Source organism: Lindgomyces ingoldianus (genome assembly GCF_010093535.1).
Source record: "Lindgomyces ingoldianus strain ATCC 200398 unplaced genomic scaffold BDR25scaffold_10, whole genome shotgun sequence".
Taxonomy (NCBI): Eukaryota; Fungi; Ascomycota; class Dothideomycetes; order Pleosporales; family Lindgomycetaceae; genus Lindgomyces; species Lindgomyces ingoldianus.
In genome coordinates, this window is record NW_022985171.1 from 541518 (window position 1) to 554600 (window position 13083).

The 13083-nt window shown below is 49.9% G+C and overlaps 6 protein-coding genes across 6 annotated transcripts; 3 read left to right on the forward strand and 3 right to left on the reverse strand.

Annotated features, from left to right (window-relative positions):
• Nucleotides 1-115: 115 nt before the first annotated feature.
• Nucleotides 116-3407, reverse strand: BDR25DRAFT_258180 (uncharacterized protein). The gene is made up of 3 exons (XM_033686522.1): nucleotides 3009-3407; nucleotides 1310-2960; nucleotides 116-1221 (listed from the first exon to the last, which is right to left on the reverse strand). The coding sequence occupies exons 1-3, from the start codon at nucleotides 3180-3182 to the stop codon at nucleotides 479-481; spliced, it is 2568 nt and encodes an 855-aa protein (XP_033549572.1). The 5' UTR covers nucleotides 3183-3407; the 3' UTR covers nucleotides 116-478.
• A 151-nt stretch (nucleotides 3408-3558) lies between these two features.
• Nucleotides 3559-4689, forward strand: BDR25DRAFT_194017 (uncharacterized protein; the record flags this gene model as incomplete). Its single annotated transcript, XM_033684309.1, has 1 exon — nucleotides 3559-4689. A coding segment is annotated over one exon (1131 nt), but the record flags the coding sequence as incomplete, so codon positions are not given.
• Nucleotides 4690-4957: 268 nt separating this feature from the next.
• BDR25DRAFT_219555 (acetyltransferase) lies at nucleotides 4958-5559 on the forward strand (the record flags this gene model as incomplete). The annotated part of the gene is made up of 2 exons (XM_033684972.1): nucleotides 4958-5000; nucleotides 5069-5559. 2 exons carry the CDS (start codon nucleotides 4958-4960, stop codon nucleotides 5557-5559), a joined length of 534 nt encoding a protein of 177 aa, XP_033549574.1.
• A 2068-nt stretch (nucleotides 5560-7627) lies between these two features.
• Nucleotides 7628-8233, forward strand: BDR25DRAFT_312649 (uncharacterized protein; the record flags this gene model as incomplete). Its single annotated transcript, XM_033691312.1, has 4 exons — nucleotides 7628-7659; nucleotides 7713-7885; nucleotides 7978-8141; nucleotides 8210-8233. The coding sequence occupies 4 exons, from the start codon at nucleotides 7628-7630 to the stop codon at nucleotides 8231-8233; spliced, it is 393 nt and encodes a 130-aa protein (XP_033549575.1).
• A 504-nt stretch (nucleotides 8234-8737) lies between these two features.
• BDR25DRAFT_353061 (uncharacterized protein) lies at nucleotides 8738-9956 on the reverse strand (the record flags this gene model as incomplete). Its single annotated transcript, XM_033695099.1, has 11 exons — nucleotides 8738-8825; nucleotides 8863-8916; nucleotides 8952-9052; nucleotides 9120-9201; nucleotides 9272-9361; nucleotides 9454-9474; nucleotides 9528-9556; nucleotides 9597-9620; nucleotides 9652-9723; nucleotides 9754-9813; nucleotides 9891-9956. 11 exons carry the CDS (start codon nucleotides 9954-9956, stop codon nucleotides 8738-8740), a joined length of 687 nt encoding a protein of 228 aa, XP_033549576.1.
• A 1734-nt stretch (nucleotides 9957-11690) lies between these two features.
• BDR25DRAFT_312650 (uncharacterized protein) lies at nucleotides 11691-12499 on the reverse strand (the record flags this gene model as incomplete). The annotated part of the gene is made up of 4 exons (XM_033691313.1): nucleotides 11691-11714; nucleotides 11778-11873; nucleotides 12026-12232; nucleotides 12299-12499. The coding sequence occupies 4 exons, from the start codon at nucleotides 12497-12499 to the stop codon at nucleotides 11691-11693; spliced, it is 528 nt and encodes a 175-aa protein (XP_033549577.1).
• Nucleotides 12500-13083: the final 584 nt, after the last annotated feature.

The following is a 13083-nucleotide window of genomic DNA, read 5'->3' on the forward strand; positions in this document are numbered from 1 at the left end:
GCACACTCGAAACGTCACTCACGCCTACCTCACATACAAAAGTATCCAACCGGCCCGAAATTTCATATCAAACCGTAATTCATTATATTGCGATAAGATACACTCACTAGACCCCCTTAACATGTACATAGAAAAGAAACAAGGCCATCAGCTCATTACCTGGTTAATGCTCACAAACCACTACCCATGTCGAGGCAAGATCTGCATCCTGGATCTGCATTTTGGAAAAAAATGACCACATATGAAACCCTTTAGAGGACATGCTGAATGACATAAAAGAAGAGAAGGGGAAGGAGATAGAGGGAGGTAGGCAGGTATACCTCTAGACCTGACCTAACCTGACGTTGGCGCTGAGGTTTAGTCCTCATGCATATCTGACAACCGAAGAATCGTAACAAATGCAAATGCAGTTCCTCTTCACCTCAATGCGCATGCATCCATCTTGCTTCATCACCCCTCCCAATCCCAATCCGAACACCTACCCTTCAACCCCCTCAACCTTCCTCAAAAACTCCCTCACCCTACCCACCTCCACCCCATCCACAGGATCACTTTCCAACGCCGCTACTAACCCCTCCACCACGCCGTCAATCCTCTCTTCCTCAACCTTCGTACACAGACTCACAACCTTACGATACATATTCTCCAACCCAGCATCCTTCTCTTTCAATAACCTACGCCTCTCTGCTAGTCGCTTATTATTAACTACATACACCTCCAATCGATGACGAAGTAGCTGGGTACTCTGCAACCGCGCAAGGAAGGCCAGATTCTGGTGTGCGATAGCATTGAGATCGACTGGCAGAGGTGTGGAGAGATATGCTTGGCCATCACTCGCCTTCCAAGTTGGCCCCAGCCTCTCCACCACACTCCTCAATCCCTCTGGCAAATCCTCTTTCTCAATGTCCACCCCCGTACCCTCTGCATCCGCATACCCAGGTTTCCTCCTCACACTAAGCTCCCTACCCCCCACATCCACACCCATCGTCACAGCCAACGTGTTTTTCTCAACTTCAAGCCAGCGCTTCAAATTTGCGATACGTTTTGCACGATCCTGTCTTGCGCGAAGCCGCGCGCGCAGGCTTTCGAGACGATGTTGCTCGGATTTTTGGAGCGCGGAGAGCGAGGCGATGGTTTCGTTTGTGCGGTCTATGAGGTCTTGTTTCAGGCGGGCTTCTTGAGTGAACTGGACGGAGGCAGATTGGAGGATGCCGGACATGACTAATCACATAGACAGATTGGTTAGCATTTCACGCGTGATGAGATAAATAGAGGACAATGGGAAGGGGAGTGGAATGGGCAGGCTTACGCGGTTGGATTTCCCGGCTAGTTTCCTCGACTTTGGATAATGGCGCTTTACCCTTACTCGGGCTATTGATTTGGGCGTTAGTAGATGCGTCGTCATTGCCAACGCCGAAGTCTACTGGTCGTGTGCCCTTGTGGTTAGGGATTGAGGGGTCCGCTTGGACTTCCATGAGCTGAGAGATGATATTCCTGTTGCCGATTCTGGCAGCGAGGTTGAGAGCAGTGTTACCAGCTTTGTCACGGGCGTTCACCATCTCTTGCATGAATCGCATCAAGCCGATCGGTTTGGGATAGTTGCTGTTGCCGTCAAAGGAACTTGACTGGCTGTTCCCGATGTTGCTGCGAACGAGGTATTCGAGCAAGGCTTCGAGGTAATATTTGCTCGATGCGGCACGGCCTTTGATGGCGCACGTCACTGCAATGTGATGCAGAATAGTGCGTCCTTGGTTATCGCGGAGTTCGATAAGGGGTGCGAGGATCTCGAGGGTTTGGGGAAAGCAGCTGTGGTCGAGGCTGTTGTTGACTGAGACTGCACTCATCAGCGAGGTTTGGCCAACTGCATTGCCGCGAAACATGTTGGCGCCTTTAGACACGAGCAAACGCATCAAGGATACACGCGCGAGTGTTGCTGCCCAATGCAATGCCGTATTCGCGGCATTGTCGATTGGCATGTCCAGATCAGCGCCTGAGAGGTGGAGGATTGCGGGATGGTTGCTGAAATCTGTTCGCGACTGGTCTGCGAAGAGGTCGGTCAACATGGCCTGCTTCTCTTCCGAGACCTTGTCGTTTGGCGGTGGGAGGGGTGCGAGTGCAGTTGGTACTTCGCCATCTGCTGTAGTGAGGTGGTGTCCAATAGTCTGATAGAAGGAATCGTTGGGTTCCGTCGGTGAACCATGATCTCGCATCGATATTTCAGCGCCGTTTGGTTGCGAGAAAGATTCCTCTTGTGAATGCCGTAGCCGTTTCCTCGGCGGTTCCTGGACGTCTCCATCCACCATTCCCATGTCGGCATGACCGTTTGCACCGAAGCTACGCTCGGAAGCCAGACTTGCAACACTCTGCTGGCTGCTTGCCCGGAATGAGTCTTGGCTCCCGATTGGTCCTTGAGAGGGCCGACCGACGGATCGGCGCCCTTGCGAAGAACTTCCGGGCCGCGGTGCTGGGGAGTTCATTCTTGCGACCTTGTTCATGGCTGCCAATGCGCTGGTTGCAGTAGATGAGATATTAGAAAAGAAAGTGCCGCCAACACTCTGGTTTGCATTGCGGCCGTCCATGCTTTGGGTGTAGAAGCGTTTCCTGTTTGCTGCCATAGCCTGTTCCTTGGTGGGCGTCTCAATGCCTTGCGATGAATTGCCATCTGCGCTCAAATCGTAGTCCAGAAGCGGCCGGAGAAGGTCCTCGACGCCATACTGCCGGCAGAACTCCCGCCCGCGGCGATAATTAATCCAAGTGCCCTGGTATTTGCCATAGCCGCCCTGGACCTTCTCATGCTCGCCAGTCAATATCTCTTTCTCCAGGACCTTTGTGCGCTTGCCCTTGTCCACGCCGGCGACCTTGAGGATTTGGGTAGCGTTGAGCCAACCGTCGGAGCGACGGCGCATGACCGCAACACGGTTGACTTCCATTTCGTAGACGGAGACGCCAGAATAGACGGCCTAGAGCAAGTCAATATATGCGGAAGCGGAGAACAAGAACAGACATACGGTGTAGATCTGGGGCTTATCCATAGCATGTTGCTGGAAGCCATTGAGGTCGGAGAAGGAGCGGTTGAAGCCGGGGGCGGCCATGATGCCGTGCGACGAGTTGCTGTACATGGCGGGCTGGGAAGAGGAGCCGGAGGGGAATGAGGATGGCAGTGACGAGTGCGCGACTTGCATTATGTCAGCGAGACGCTGAATCGATGAATGATGCGGGGGAGAAAGGAGGTCAAGCAGCGGTGGGCATGGCCAGTCGCGAGGGCGCAGGCTGGAACAAGGGGGATAGAAGTCCAGTGGGATGCGCCAGAAAGCAGTTGGCTTATAGCAGCGACAGACGAGCTGGACGCGACGCCGAGGGCATTAACTTTGGACCGTGGCCGTGAGGGGTGAATGCCTTTGATTCACGTCGTGGAAGTGTGGAGAAGTCAGCAGCGCGTCGGTGATCTCGCGTCCAGGGCGTGTGTGGGCTGCCGAGGAGCGAATCAGCACCCAGCATGGCTTACCCCCAGTCAATTCTCACCTTTTCTTGTTTTATATATCTCGTCCATCCTCCCCTATGTCACCTCCTCTTCCGCAATCCGCTGTGTCCAATCCCAGGTCGATCTCTCTCTTGCGTGCCCTCCTCCGTGAAGCCTCGTACCTGCCGGATTCTCGCGCCCGCAGCTACTTCCGCCGCTACATCGTCAACCGCTTCAAGGCCTACCAGCCATCTCGCAATGCCGCGCCTGCAGTGCGAGCCCAAGAGCTTGCCGGCCGCTACCCCAGGGCGTTCAATAGGCGGTATATATCCATAATCGAGCATCGCACGCGGGCAACCCAGCGCAAGGCGCAGAAAGGCCTCAACTACCTGCGACGCGCGAACCAGGGCGAGCTGCCATGTTTAATGAAAATTCTGCTGTTCACGTATGGACGCATGGGAAAGAGAAGATATGCTCTTCTGCAAAAGCTCCTGGAGCCGGAGGCGGTGCTAGGCGAGGATGGCGTAGTTGCCCCAGAGGGTCCATCGCCCTTGCAGGCTCTCTACCACAGCAAAGAGCGCTTCCTCCGCTTCTTCGCTGCACCGCAGAAAAAATCTGACTCGCAGATATCCATTGATCTCTCTGATGGCTATTCAAAACTAAAGGCTGTCGTCAAAAGCCAGAAAAGCCTGGCCATTTCGCTAGGGCGAAACATCAAGACAGCCAGAGTCGAAGCACCAAGCAAGAACGCTTGGGAGCGGCCTATGCCCATCAAAAGAGCCCGTAACATCGTGAGGAAGTGGTACATAGACACCATGAGCAAGCTGCTCCCACCACTGTCCCATGCCGAGTGGGATATGCTACATGAGCTATCGAGAGGAAACAAATGGATAGACTTCGTGCCCCGCAGAACCCCCGCGGTGGAGCTAGACCCTCAACCCCAAGAGGATGGAGCTCGCTCGATGGCCATCATCGAAATAGGTCTCGCGCTAGACAAGCCCAGCAAGGCCGACAAACCCGGAGGAAAAAACCGCCCACACAACATTACTCCGCGCATGATGAGGCGTCTCTACGGAAAGATCTTTGCCCTGAGTTGTAAACTCGAATATGACGCTGAGCGGAGCAGGTGGAAGGCCATATGGGGCTCGCTGAGGGACATCAGCCCAAGGATATATGGAGCTCCAGTGGACGCAGTGCTGTTTGCGGGAGTCGATCAATCGGGACGGGTTCTGCAGAATCATCACAAAAAGCAGAAGGAAGTGGTCACGTAAGGATCACTTGTGGAAGCTACGAAAAGGACTTGAGCTTTGGGGGCACTTCCAACATGTCCGCACAATCAAAGAAGCAGCCAATCGGGATCCTCCGGCGGTGAGCCAAGTTCCCGTCCGTGACTGCTCTTTCTGCCATCAAAGGGCGCGTCCACGAACAAAACTTCGAATTCCTCTCTTCTGCCCTCCAATTCCTCAATTGATCTTTCTCCCGCCCTACTCCTGTGCCATGGCATCTTCCGACGCGACAATCCGCCACGCAACTCTTGAAGGTCGTCAACCCCACCCCCGCTCCCCTACTCCACCACCCGCCCCGGCTAACGCCCCATACACATCACAGACGTCCCTACAATCCTAGGCCTAATCCACGAACTCGCTGCCTACGAAAATGCCACCTCCTCCGTCCTCGCAACTGCCGAATCCCTCTCTAAAACTCTCTCCTTCGCCTCCATCGTAAACCAATCCCCGCCCTCCGAGCCCTCCTTCACTCCCGGCTATGCAAAAACCTACCTCATAACCTCCCCCGAGGGCGAGGTCGCAGGCATGGCATTATACTTCCACAACTACAGCACATGGCGCGGCGCACCGGGTATATACCTCGAGGATCTATTTGTGAAACCGAAGTATCGGAAGAGGGGGTACGGGAAGGCGTTGATTAAGCAGCTGGCGAAGGAGCTGGTTAGGATTGGGGGAGGAAGGTTGGAATGGAGTTGTTTAGATTGGAATACCCCGAGTTTAGAGTTTTATGAGGGGCTGGGGGCGAGGCAGATGAAGGAGTGGATTGGGTTGAGGGTTGATGGGGAGGCGCTTGTGAAGTTGGCGGAGAGCTGATAGGTGAGGAAAGGTTGGGGTTAAGGAGGTATTGTCACCTCGACTAGCGTGGGTTGAGAAAATTTCGGAAGATAGCAAAGGCAAACTCACCATCATCGCTCTTCCCGCCCCCGCTTTCAGCACCCCCACAAACATCCAGACCCAAGAGTTTCTGGGCAAAATTCAATGAATGATATTCATGGATCGTCAACCTCGTCAGAAATAAACTCTGATCTTCATGTCATCCAGCGGCGAAGATATACTCCGCTCCTCGGGTATAACGTTGCTATTACTCTTCACAAGCACTCGGAACTCCACTTCTCACGAAAAATTTAGAGGACGAGTCAATCGCCTGGGTCACATATATCGTTGGCTGACGCCTTCTAGTCCTAGTAGAGTTGGAAGCATTTTTCAAACACTCCATACCCTGCCCTCGAAGACGCTGCTGACTTTCATCCAGTGAATGAATGACACCTTTCATTTCCTTCGTGGTCGCATTGAGTTGACACACACACACATATATATATATATATATATAGATATAGATATATTTGCTAAAGCATTCTAGTCATGTCGCGCTACTTGCTGTCTTTTTAATACATAGGAACTACAGAGCTGTATGAGAAGACAAGAAGCCACAAAGCAGACGAGATTTATATACCCCTCCTGCTATCATTGCACATGTCTTCATGGTGAGTAGTAGTCCCTCTAACTCTAAAATCCGCTTGACCGAACACGGGAAAGTCCCCAAAACGGCAAAGGTATTTCAAGTAGGAGGTCTGGGGAAGTCGCTGGGGCTTTGGAGTGAATACTGAAGCACCATGGATCTTGAGCTATCGCAAATCCAGTGCAATTCAAGCTTTGGAGCGGGTACTCAAGTATCTAAACCCCTCAAGTGCGGGGTCACGTCCTCACCACTACTTTCCTTAACCTACAGGCTCAAAAATTTAGGAAGCAGGGTTCTTCATGGGATTCAAGAAATGAATGACAAAGAAAACCCCCAATATCTGGAAGTAGTCACGAAGACATAACATGAGCCCCCACCGAATAAAACCCCTCAAAGAGCACAACAGGCTTCATGTCCTGGCCGCGCAGAGGCTTGACCACATTGGTAATTTTCCGTCTTGAAAAAAACACCACGGCCCGAGCCCAAGCCGGCGTGAGAATGTTTGAGAAATATTAATCCGTAGTGAGGAGGAGCGCTTCTCTAGGGTCCACGCATAAATTTTACATATTCCACGTATATAGGACGGTTGCTTTTAGTTGAATATGTGACTTTGCAGGGTCACGAGTTATGAAGTGGTCATGTATTGTGGACTGAGGGTCCGAGGAGTTATACGATGTATAGAGGTACTCGCCTCTGCTCGTATACTACCTTTTGACTGTCTTGATAGTGACCTTGGCGCGAGCCGGGTCGAATTGTGGGGAAAGGGCAGGCGCTCCATTACCGTGCCCACCTCCCATAGCTTAACCATCTTGCCGTCTGGCAAGAAGGCCACAGCCATAATCCATCCCAAATGGCCGTTGAGCTTTTATAGCTCCGCTCCCGTGGCCCCCTCTCGCAGCTCGACCGTCTTGTTGCTCGATGCCGTCGCTAGCACTTTGCCGTCTGTCGAAAATGCCACAGCCATGACCTAACCCGAATCGCCCTTGAGTGTCTGCAGCGCCGCTCCCGTGCCAGCTTCCCACAGCCTTACCGTCCCGTTGCACGATTCAGGCACCAACCCCTTGCCGTTCGGTGAGAAGGCTATCACGTTGACCAAATTCCTATGGACCACAAACGTCTACGGTAGAGCTCTCGCGCCAGCTGCCGACGGCTTAACCACCTAGACGTCTGCTCCTCGCCAGTCGAAGATCTCATTACATTTACAGCACTTCCTTAAGAGGCTATTCAATTTAGAAGATGCGTGCCATTATAAAGAGGCAGATCCGAGCGGGGTAGCAGAATGCTCTCAAAGCCCGTGCACTTCTGTTACATCGACGTTCATTATAGTCCGCTGCATCGGAATATATTGTAGGTTAGAGCCATCATGCTATTCAAAGTATTGGATGGTGAATCAGTCCAACCCCTCAGTAATTATTGTTAGCAATGGCTCCACCACCAAAATTCACCACTGCGGGGTAAGACCGAATTCTCGTGTAAGAAAAAATACGTTGTAATGAGTATATACGAGCAATTGTGGCTTCGATGGGGTTATCAGTGTTCGACAGCTGACCCATCCCGACCGCCTTTTCAATCTTGAGGTGACCTTTGACGACTATCACCCGCACATGCACAACCTTCGCAAGCAAACCTCACCACAACACTTCCGCTATCTTCAAGCGGAATTTGTCAGAGTACTTGAAGGTGTGTCTACTTTGGCGTGGGCGACAAATGACTCACCCCTTCTGACGACGAATCGGAGATACCCACTTGGACCAGAAATCGATCCATTCCAGGGCCTCCATCGGTAGAGCAGAAGTACACCAAGTTTTTGCTAAGTGGACCAGCATCTGAAGGGCCGTTCATGTTGGATGCAATCTTCTACGAGAATTACTACCTGTACATAACCAAGGTATTAGCACCCGGAGGTGAAGGACTTAGCCTTATCGAAGTGTTCTGTGTAAGCTTCCCATAAGCCATAACTGTATCCACTAGTACTCCTTGACATGAAAAATCACCGCATCACAGATGTTCGATGCTGGTGGCTCATGAAAATGTAATGAGAAAAGTCGCTGGCTCACCGTTCAAGAACAGCTCAAAGACCTCAGTACATTGCACTGGAATTGGTAGTGGGAAGTACGAAACATGAACTTCGAACACTAGCAACACCATATGACCTTCCCATCATCAAAAGTCAGCATCGCATTGGCCATGCTCAGGGGACAACTTTGCGGTCTAATCAGCCCTATATATCGTTCAAGTCTTGAGTTCTGGGAGTTCCCGGCAGAAAAATTATATCACTATTTACCGTGTCCCGCTACAACCTTTTGTAATCAACCTAGCTCAGTATCGACTGACTTATATTCTACACTCAGGCGCAGCTCTCGTGGAAGCCGGAATCGGTGCCTCCCTCCTGCCACCGCCAACGCAGCTGAATAAAATACACAAGACATGGGATATGTTCATATTTATTATGATCCTTCTTGTTGTCACTAGCTTCATCGCTCTTGTCCGCTTGATACTCAGGTAGAGATCCCGCGCATTTGGACTTGATGATTAGGCGATGATACCGGCACTGATAAGATCGAAGATCCCTTTTATATTGTAGTCAAAATGCTCATCGAAGTGCCTACTCTCGGGTATTCTATGTTGCTCATTCTATCATGGCCTCCTGCGTCAACCCCAACGCCGGTATTGGCAAACCTATTTGGGAGGTGACAATACCAGAGTTCGAACTATGGGGCAATGCATGGTTCGTTATTTGCGATACTCATATGCCGGGTTGCTCAAGGGACATGTTGTGTCATGCATTTTGAATCCACTCGCTTCAAGCTTCATTCGCGTATCCATTCTGTGAAGCTTTTGGAGAAACTTTTGGTAGGCGCAGAGATTAGGAACTAAATTGATTGCTAAATAGTGTGCCTAGGAGTCTATATACGAAAAGGAGTGGGCTAGCCAGTAATCTGCTTAGCAGGCAGCACGTGTCTATGGTAACCAGCAGTGGTTTCATGGTGTTAGAGCTCGGTCAGCTCCGTAGCTGCAAACACATTCTCTTATTCTAAGACCGGGTTCTCTCTAAAGCGAGTAGACCCATGATGGTAATTGCCCGAGCCTCGATCGTCTTTGTTGCTTGTTATATGATTCGCTGATAAGAGAAAGCAGGATGTAATGCGAGTGTAACTAGTCACGTCTTAGCATGGAAATATTAGATAGACAATTCAACAGGTTACATTAGTTTCAGTGGGTCTGGGGATCTTAATTCCTGTACTCACGCATGCCTCACACGAGAGTCACTTGTGGCCAAGACTTAACATTTTTTTGCATATATATAGAGAGAGAGAGAGACTCAGACTCTCTCAGCAATGAACCTAGTTCCTCATCTCTGCGCCTAACAAAAGCTTCTTCATGGCATCACAGTTATGACCCTGGCAATTACTTGCTATTCAATCGAGCTGTTTTCAAACCTAAACCAAGGAGAGTTCCTTTGACGCCCTGTGTACGATTGTGGACTCTTTGTCACTCTCGACTACCTTGAAGTCGCTCTTTGCAGCACTTCAGGTATCTTTCAAGACGAATTGGTCACCAATCTTGACCTCGCGGTCGAAAAGAGACGACTCATAGTCTCTACCTTCCTGCCGCATCAATCGCGACCCTTCTTATACTTATCGGGTGGCAATATGTTGTGGCAAATAGTGCAGAAGGCGGGTACGCTAGCAGGGAGGATAGTCGACCCACACTCGCGATAGAGTTGCAAGGTGACCAATTCTGTAGACATTTTCAAAAAGTTAAGTAACTAAAGGTATGGATAAGGTTGAGTTGGATCGTAAGGTTGAGGGGGCTGAGGTCCTAACAGTCACGTTACACTATAGGTAGATTACGGGATGTGTGGGCGGTTTTTTACTAGCTAGAGATTAGAAATTGTCTCTGCTAGAGATAGCGATCGGTGTGGCAACCTTTGCACGAATTTGCGTGCCACAGCAAATATAAGTGTAGTCATAACATCCTAGCGTTTTAGTCAGACTCAAGGGCAGAGAGTATCAATTTTGTATCTAGTAGAAACTTAATAACAGTGCTGTAGTAAAAAAAGTTGCTATGCTAATTGTAAAGATGGGATAGTAGGTAGCAGGGTTAGCATTGAGAGCAAGGTCTTGGAGAAGTAGGAGTGTATTGTAAGAGAGACGAATCGCTGCCAAGCCTCGCTTGTCAGGATTCGTGCTATGTAAAGCACAGGTCATGTGACCACCAAACAGGTCAGGTGAGGCCATACTGGCCCGTTCTGGGACATCCGGCCTTACACCAACTATAAAGGAAGGCATGCTGTAAATTAAGCATAAAGGTAACAATGTAAATGGAATTCTAAAGTATAAGAGGCTCTAGAGGTTTAAGAGTAGCTACAGCAAATAACTTATATAAAGTATATTGAATATTAAGGTGTGAATATATTTTGATTTACTTCAAGTTAAATTTCCTCTTATATTTCCCAGCGCCCTGGTTTTTCGCCACGTAGAGAGGGACATTACACCATCAATCTGCAATTTCGCGGCGAAACGAGATCGCTATTCTAGAAACGATTTTAGAGAGAGGAGACTATTTCAACATATACATATCAGAAAGCTGAGTGCAGGACTGACCACCATGTCGTGTATTGGGATTTTTTGGATGCGGTGATCGCGGACATTAAAGAATCCTGAAAGTAGCTTTAGACTCTTCAACTAGAGAAAATAGCCGCAAAGAGATTGTTGTGTTAGAGGAAGGAAGGGTGGTTATATTAGAGGGAAAAGAAAGGATACTGAGATGGGTGTAAGAAGCATGCAGATAGCGTGCGAAATTTTTTGAACCATCTCGCTTCAGGTTTTTGTCTTCCGCGGAGACGAAAAACTCTCCATGCAGTGTACAACACATCCCAGTTAAGAAAGATCCAAAAACAACGCAACCCACCCAGCCTCCCAATTACGAGAATCCCATGACAATTTCCCCAAATCCCCCACCAACCATCAAGTCAGCCTTAATTTAATCTCTCCTATCATTACCTAAAATTTCCTAAAATCGGTTCTTTTCTCCATCCCCCAGGAGTCGAGGTCTAGACTCCCCGCACAGACCCCCCGAAGAATTTTGGACCCTCTAACGCCATACAGCTTTATTGAACATGCGCCTCTCTCTCGCGAATCGTAATATCCCTGTCCCAATCACGCAAACCTGCTACATTGGGCATGCGATAATGAAAAGGTATTGATCTCGGCTTCAGATGATCTGCTTTGTGGCGCGGAGAGAGCGAGAGTTACGAGGGAGATCCCGGGGAGAGGAATTAGAGTTGGATTTAGAGTTGTGGAACGAGCGGAGCTGTCCAGGTGGTGATGGAAGGGGTTTGAGGAGTGGGGAAGTTGGGGGAAGGTATCGTGCGGGGACACTGCAGAGGGCTTGTTTAACAATGGGCTTGGCGGGTCGAACTGGGAGCTTAGGGGTGGACGAGATAGAAGAAGAAATGATTGATTAGAGTTTGCTATTGAGACTATTTACATTCAGAAACATATTCCTGCGTTGAATCGCAGCAAGACTACTGTAACACATTTCATCCCCGCATCTCCATTCGATTTACCTTCCGAGCATCCATCACATAATCCCCCTCTGCCCAGGCCTCACCCTTCCCACAATCCATCTGACTTCGGATTGCCATGATTTCCACCCCAATATCCTATTTCCCATCGCTACTGTCAAGTTCACCATCACCAACCCCTCCTCCATCTCCATGCCCATCACCATGCTCACTTTTACCACCGCCGCCACCAATGCCACCATCCTACTCGAACTCAACGCGTACATCCCCTTCTCTGGGGATCTACTAACCTTGATTGTCTCCCTCGCCTTCGCCCTCATTCTAATAGTCCGCATGGTCCTGATTATCTCCTTGTTTCTCCCCATCGTTGCTAAAATCGCCATATTCATAACTGTGGTGGCCGGAATCTTGCCCCTGGTCATTCTCATCCCCAGATCCATGGCACCGAATTGTCCTGGTAGTGCTGTCCATGATTCTTGGCAATGGTGGCATTGGATCTAGCTCGCTTAGTCAAGCCGGGATAGGATTCCGTAGTTGTGGCATATTCCGTGCTCATCACTCACTACGTCTGAGTCTAGCTCTATAGTTGCGCAAGTGGATGTTTTGGCTACATAGGCATTGGTGTTCATGGTCTGCATGTTTCCTTTTCTTTCAACTGCGTTGAGGTGACAGTCGAGACTTGATTGCTCGTGGCGGTGAACCTTGTGTGTTTGTCGGTGTCCGGGTGATTGGGGGTGGGCAAGAGTAACTATCGTCATTGCCATGCTCATAACCGGTCTTTCTAAAGCCACTCTTCGTTTGCGTTACCGTTGGAGTTCCTCGCAGCAATGTCGACGTTTCTGTAGTAGGTTAAATAATCGTTTTGGTTGAAAAACTTGTGTGTTAGTGGAAAACTTTATTATAGTTAGCCCCAGGCCAGGATCATTTATGGCAGATATACATGTCATGGTTGATATATATTTCACGGTTGTTGTAGGAACAGATTCATGAGCAGTGGATTAGACGTTACCCTCGAAGTGGGGCTAGAATCATGAATGGTGGGTAACCGTTGGCGCACTCGCGTATGATGGATATAGACGTCACCATTCACGTCGGTCCAGACTGTCGTACGGTGGATATGGATGTTATAGTAGTTTCTGTCGCCGTACATGTTGAAATGTAGTCACAGATAGTCGTACACTTGCTGGTAGTTTCAAAATATCGGCTGCAGTGGACCCGGATTCGGTGGAGATGTGGAAGAAGACGAAGAGGACGTAGTGGTAGTGGACGACGTGGACGAAGTCGAGCTAGATCCGCTCCCACCTCGTCCCTGCCCCGAAACTCATGGAACGACGCTAGAGGAGACATT

Excerpts from the sequence above, each read along its gene's own strand:
- BDR25DRAFT_258180 (XM_033686522.1), bottom strand. The coding sequence starts at position 3,182 with ATGCAAGTCGCGCACTCGTCACTGCCATCCTCATTCCCCTCCGGCTCC. Across the intron at positions 2,961-3,008 it reads ATAAGCCCCAGATCTACACC|GCCGTCTATTCTGGCGTCTC; the intron begins GTATGTCTGTTC and ends GACTTGCTCTAG. Across the intron at positions 1,222-1,309 it reads TAGCCGGGAAATCCAACCGC|TCATGTCCGGCATCCTCCAA; the intron begins GTAAGCCTGCCC and ends CTATGTGATTAG.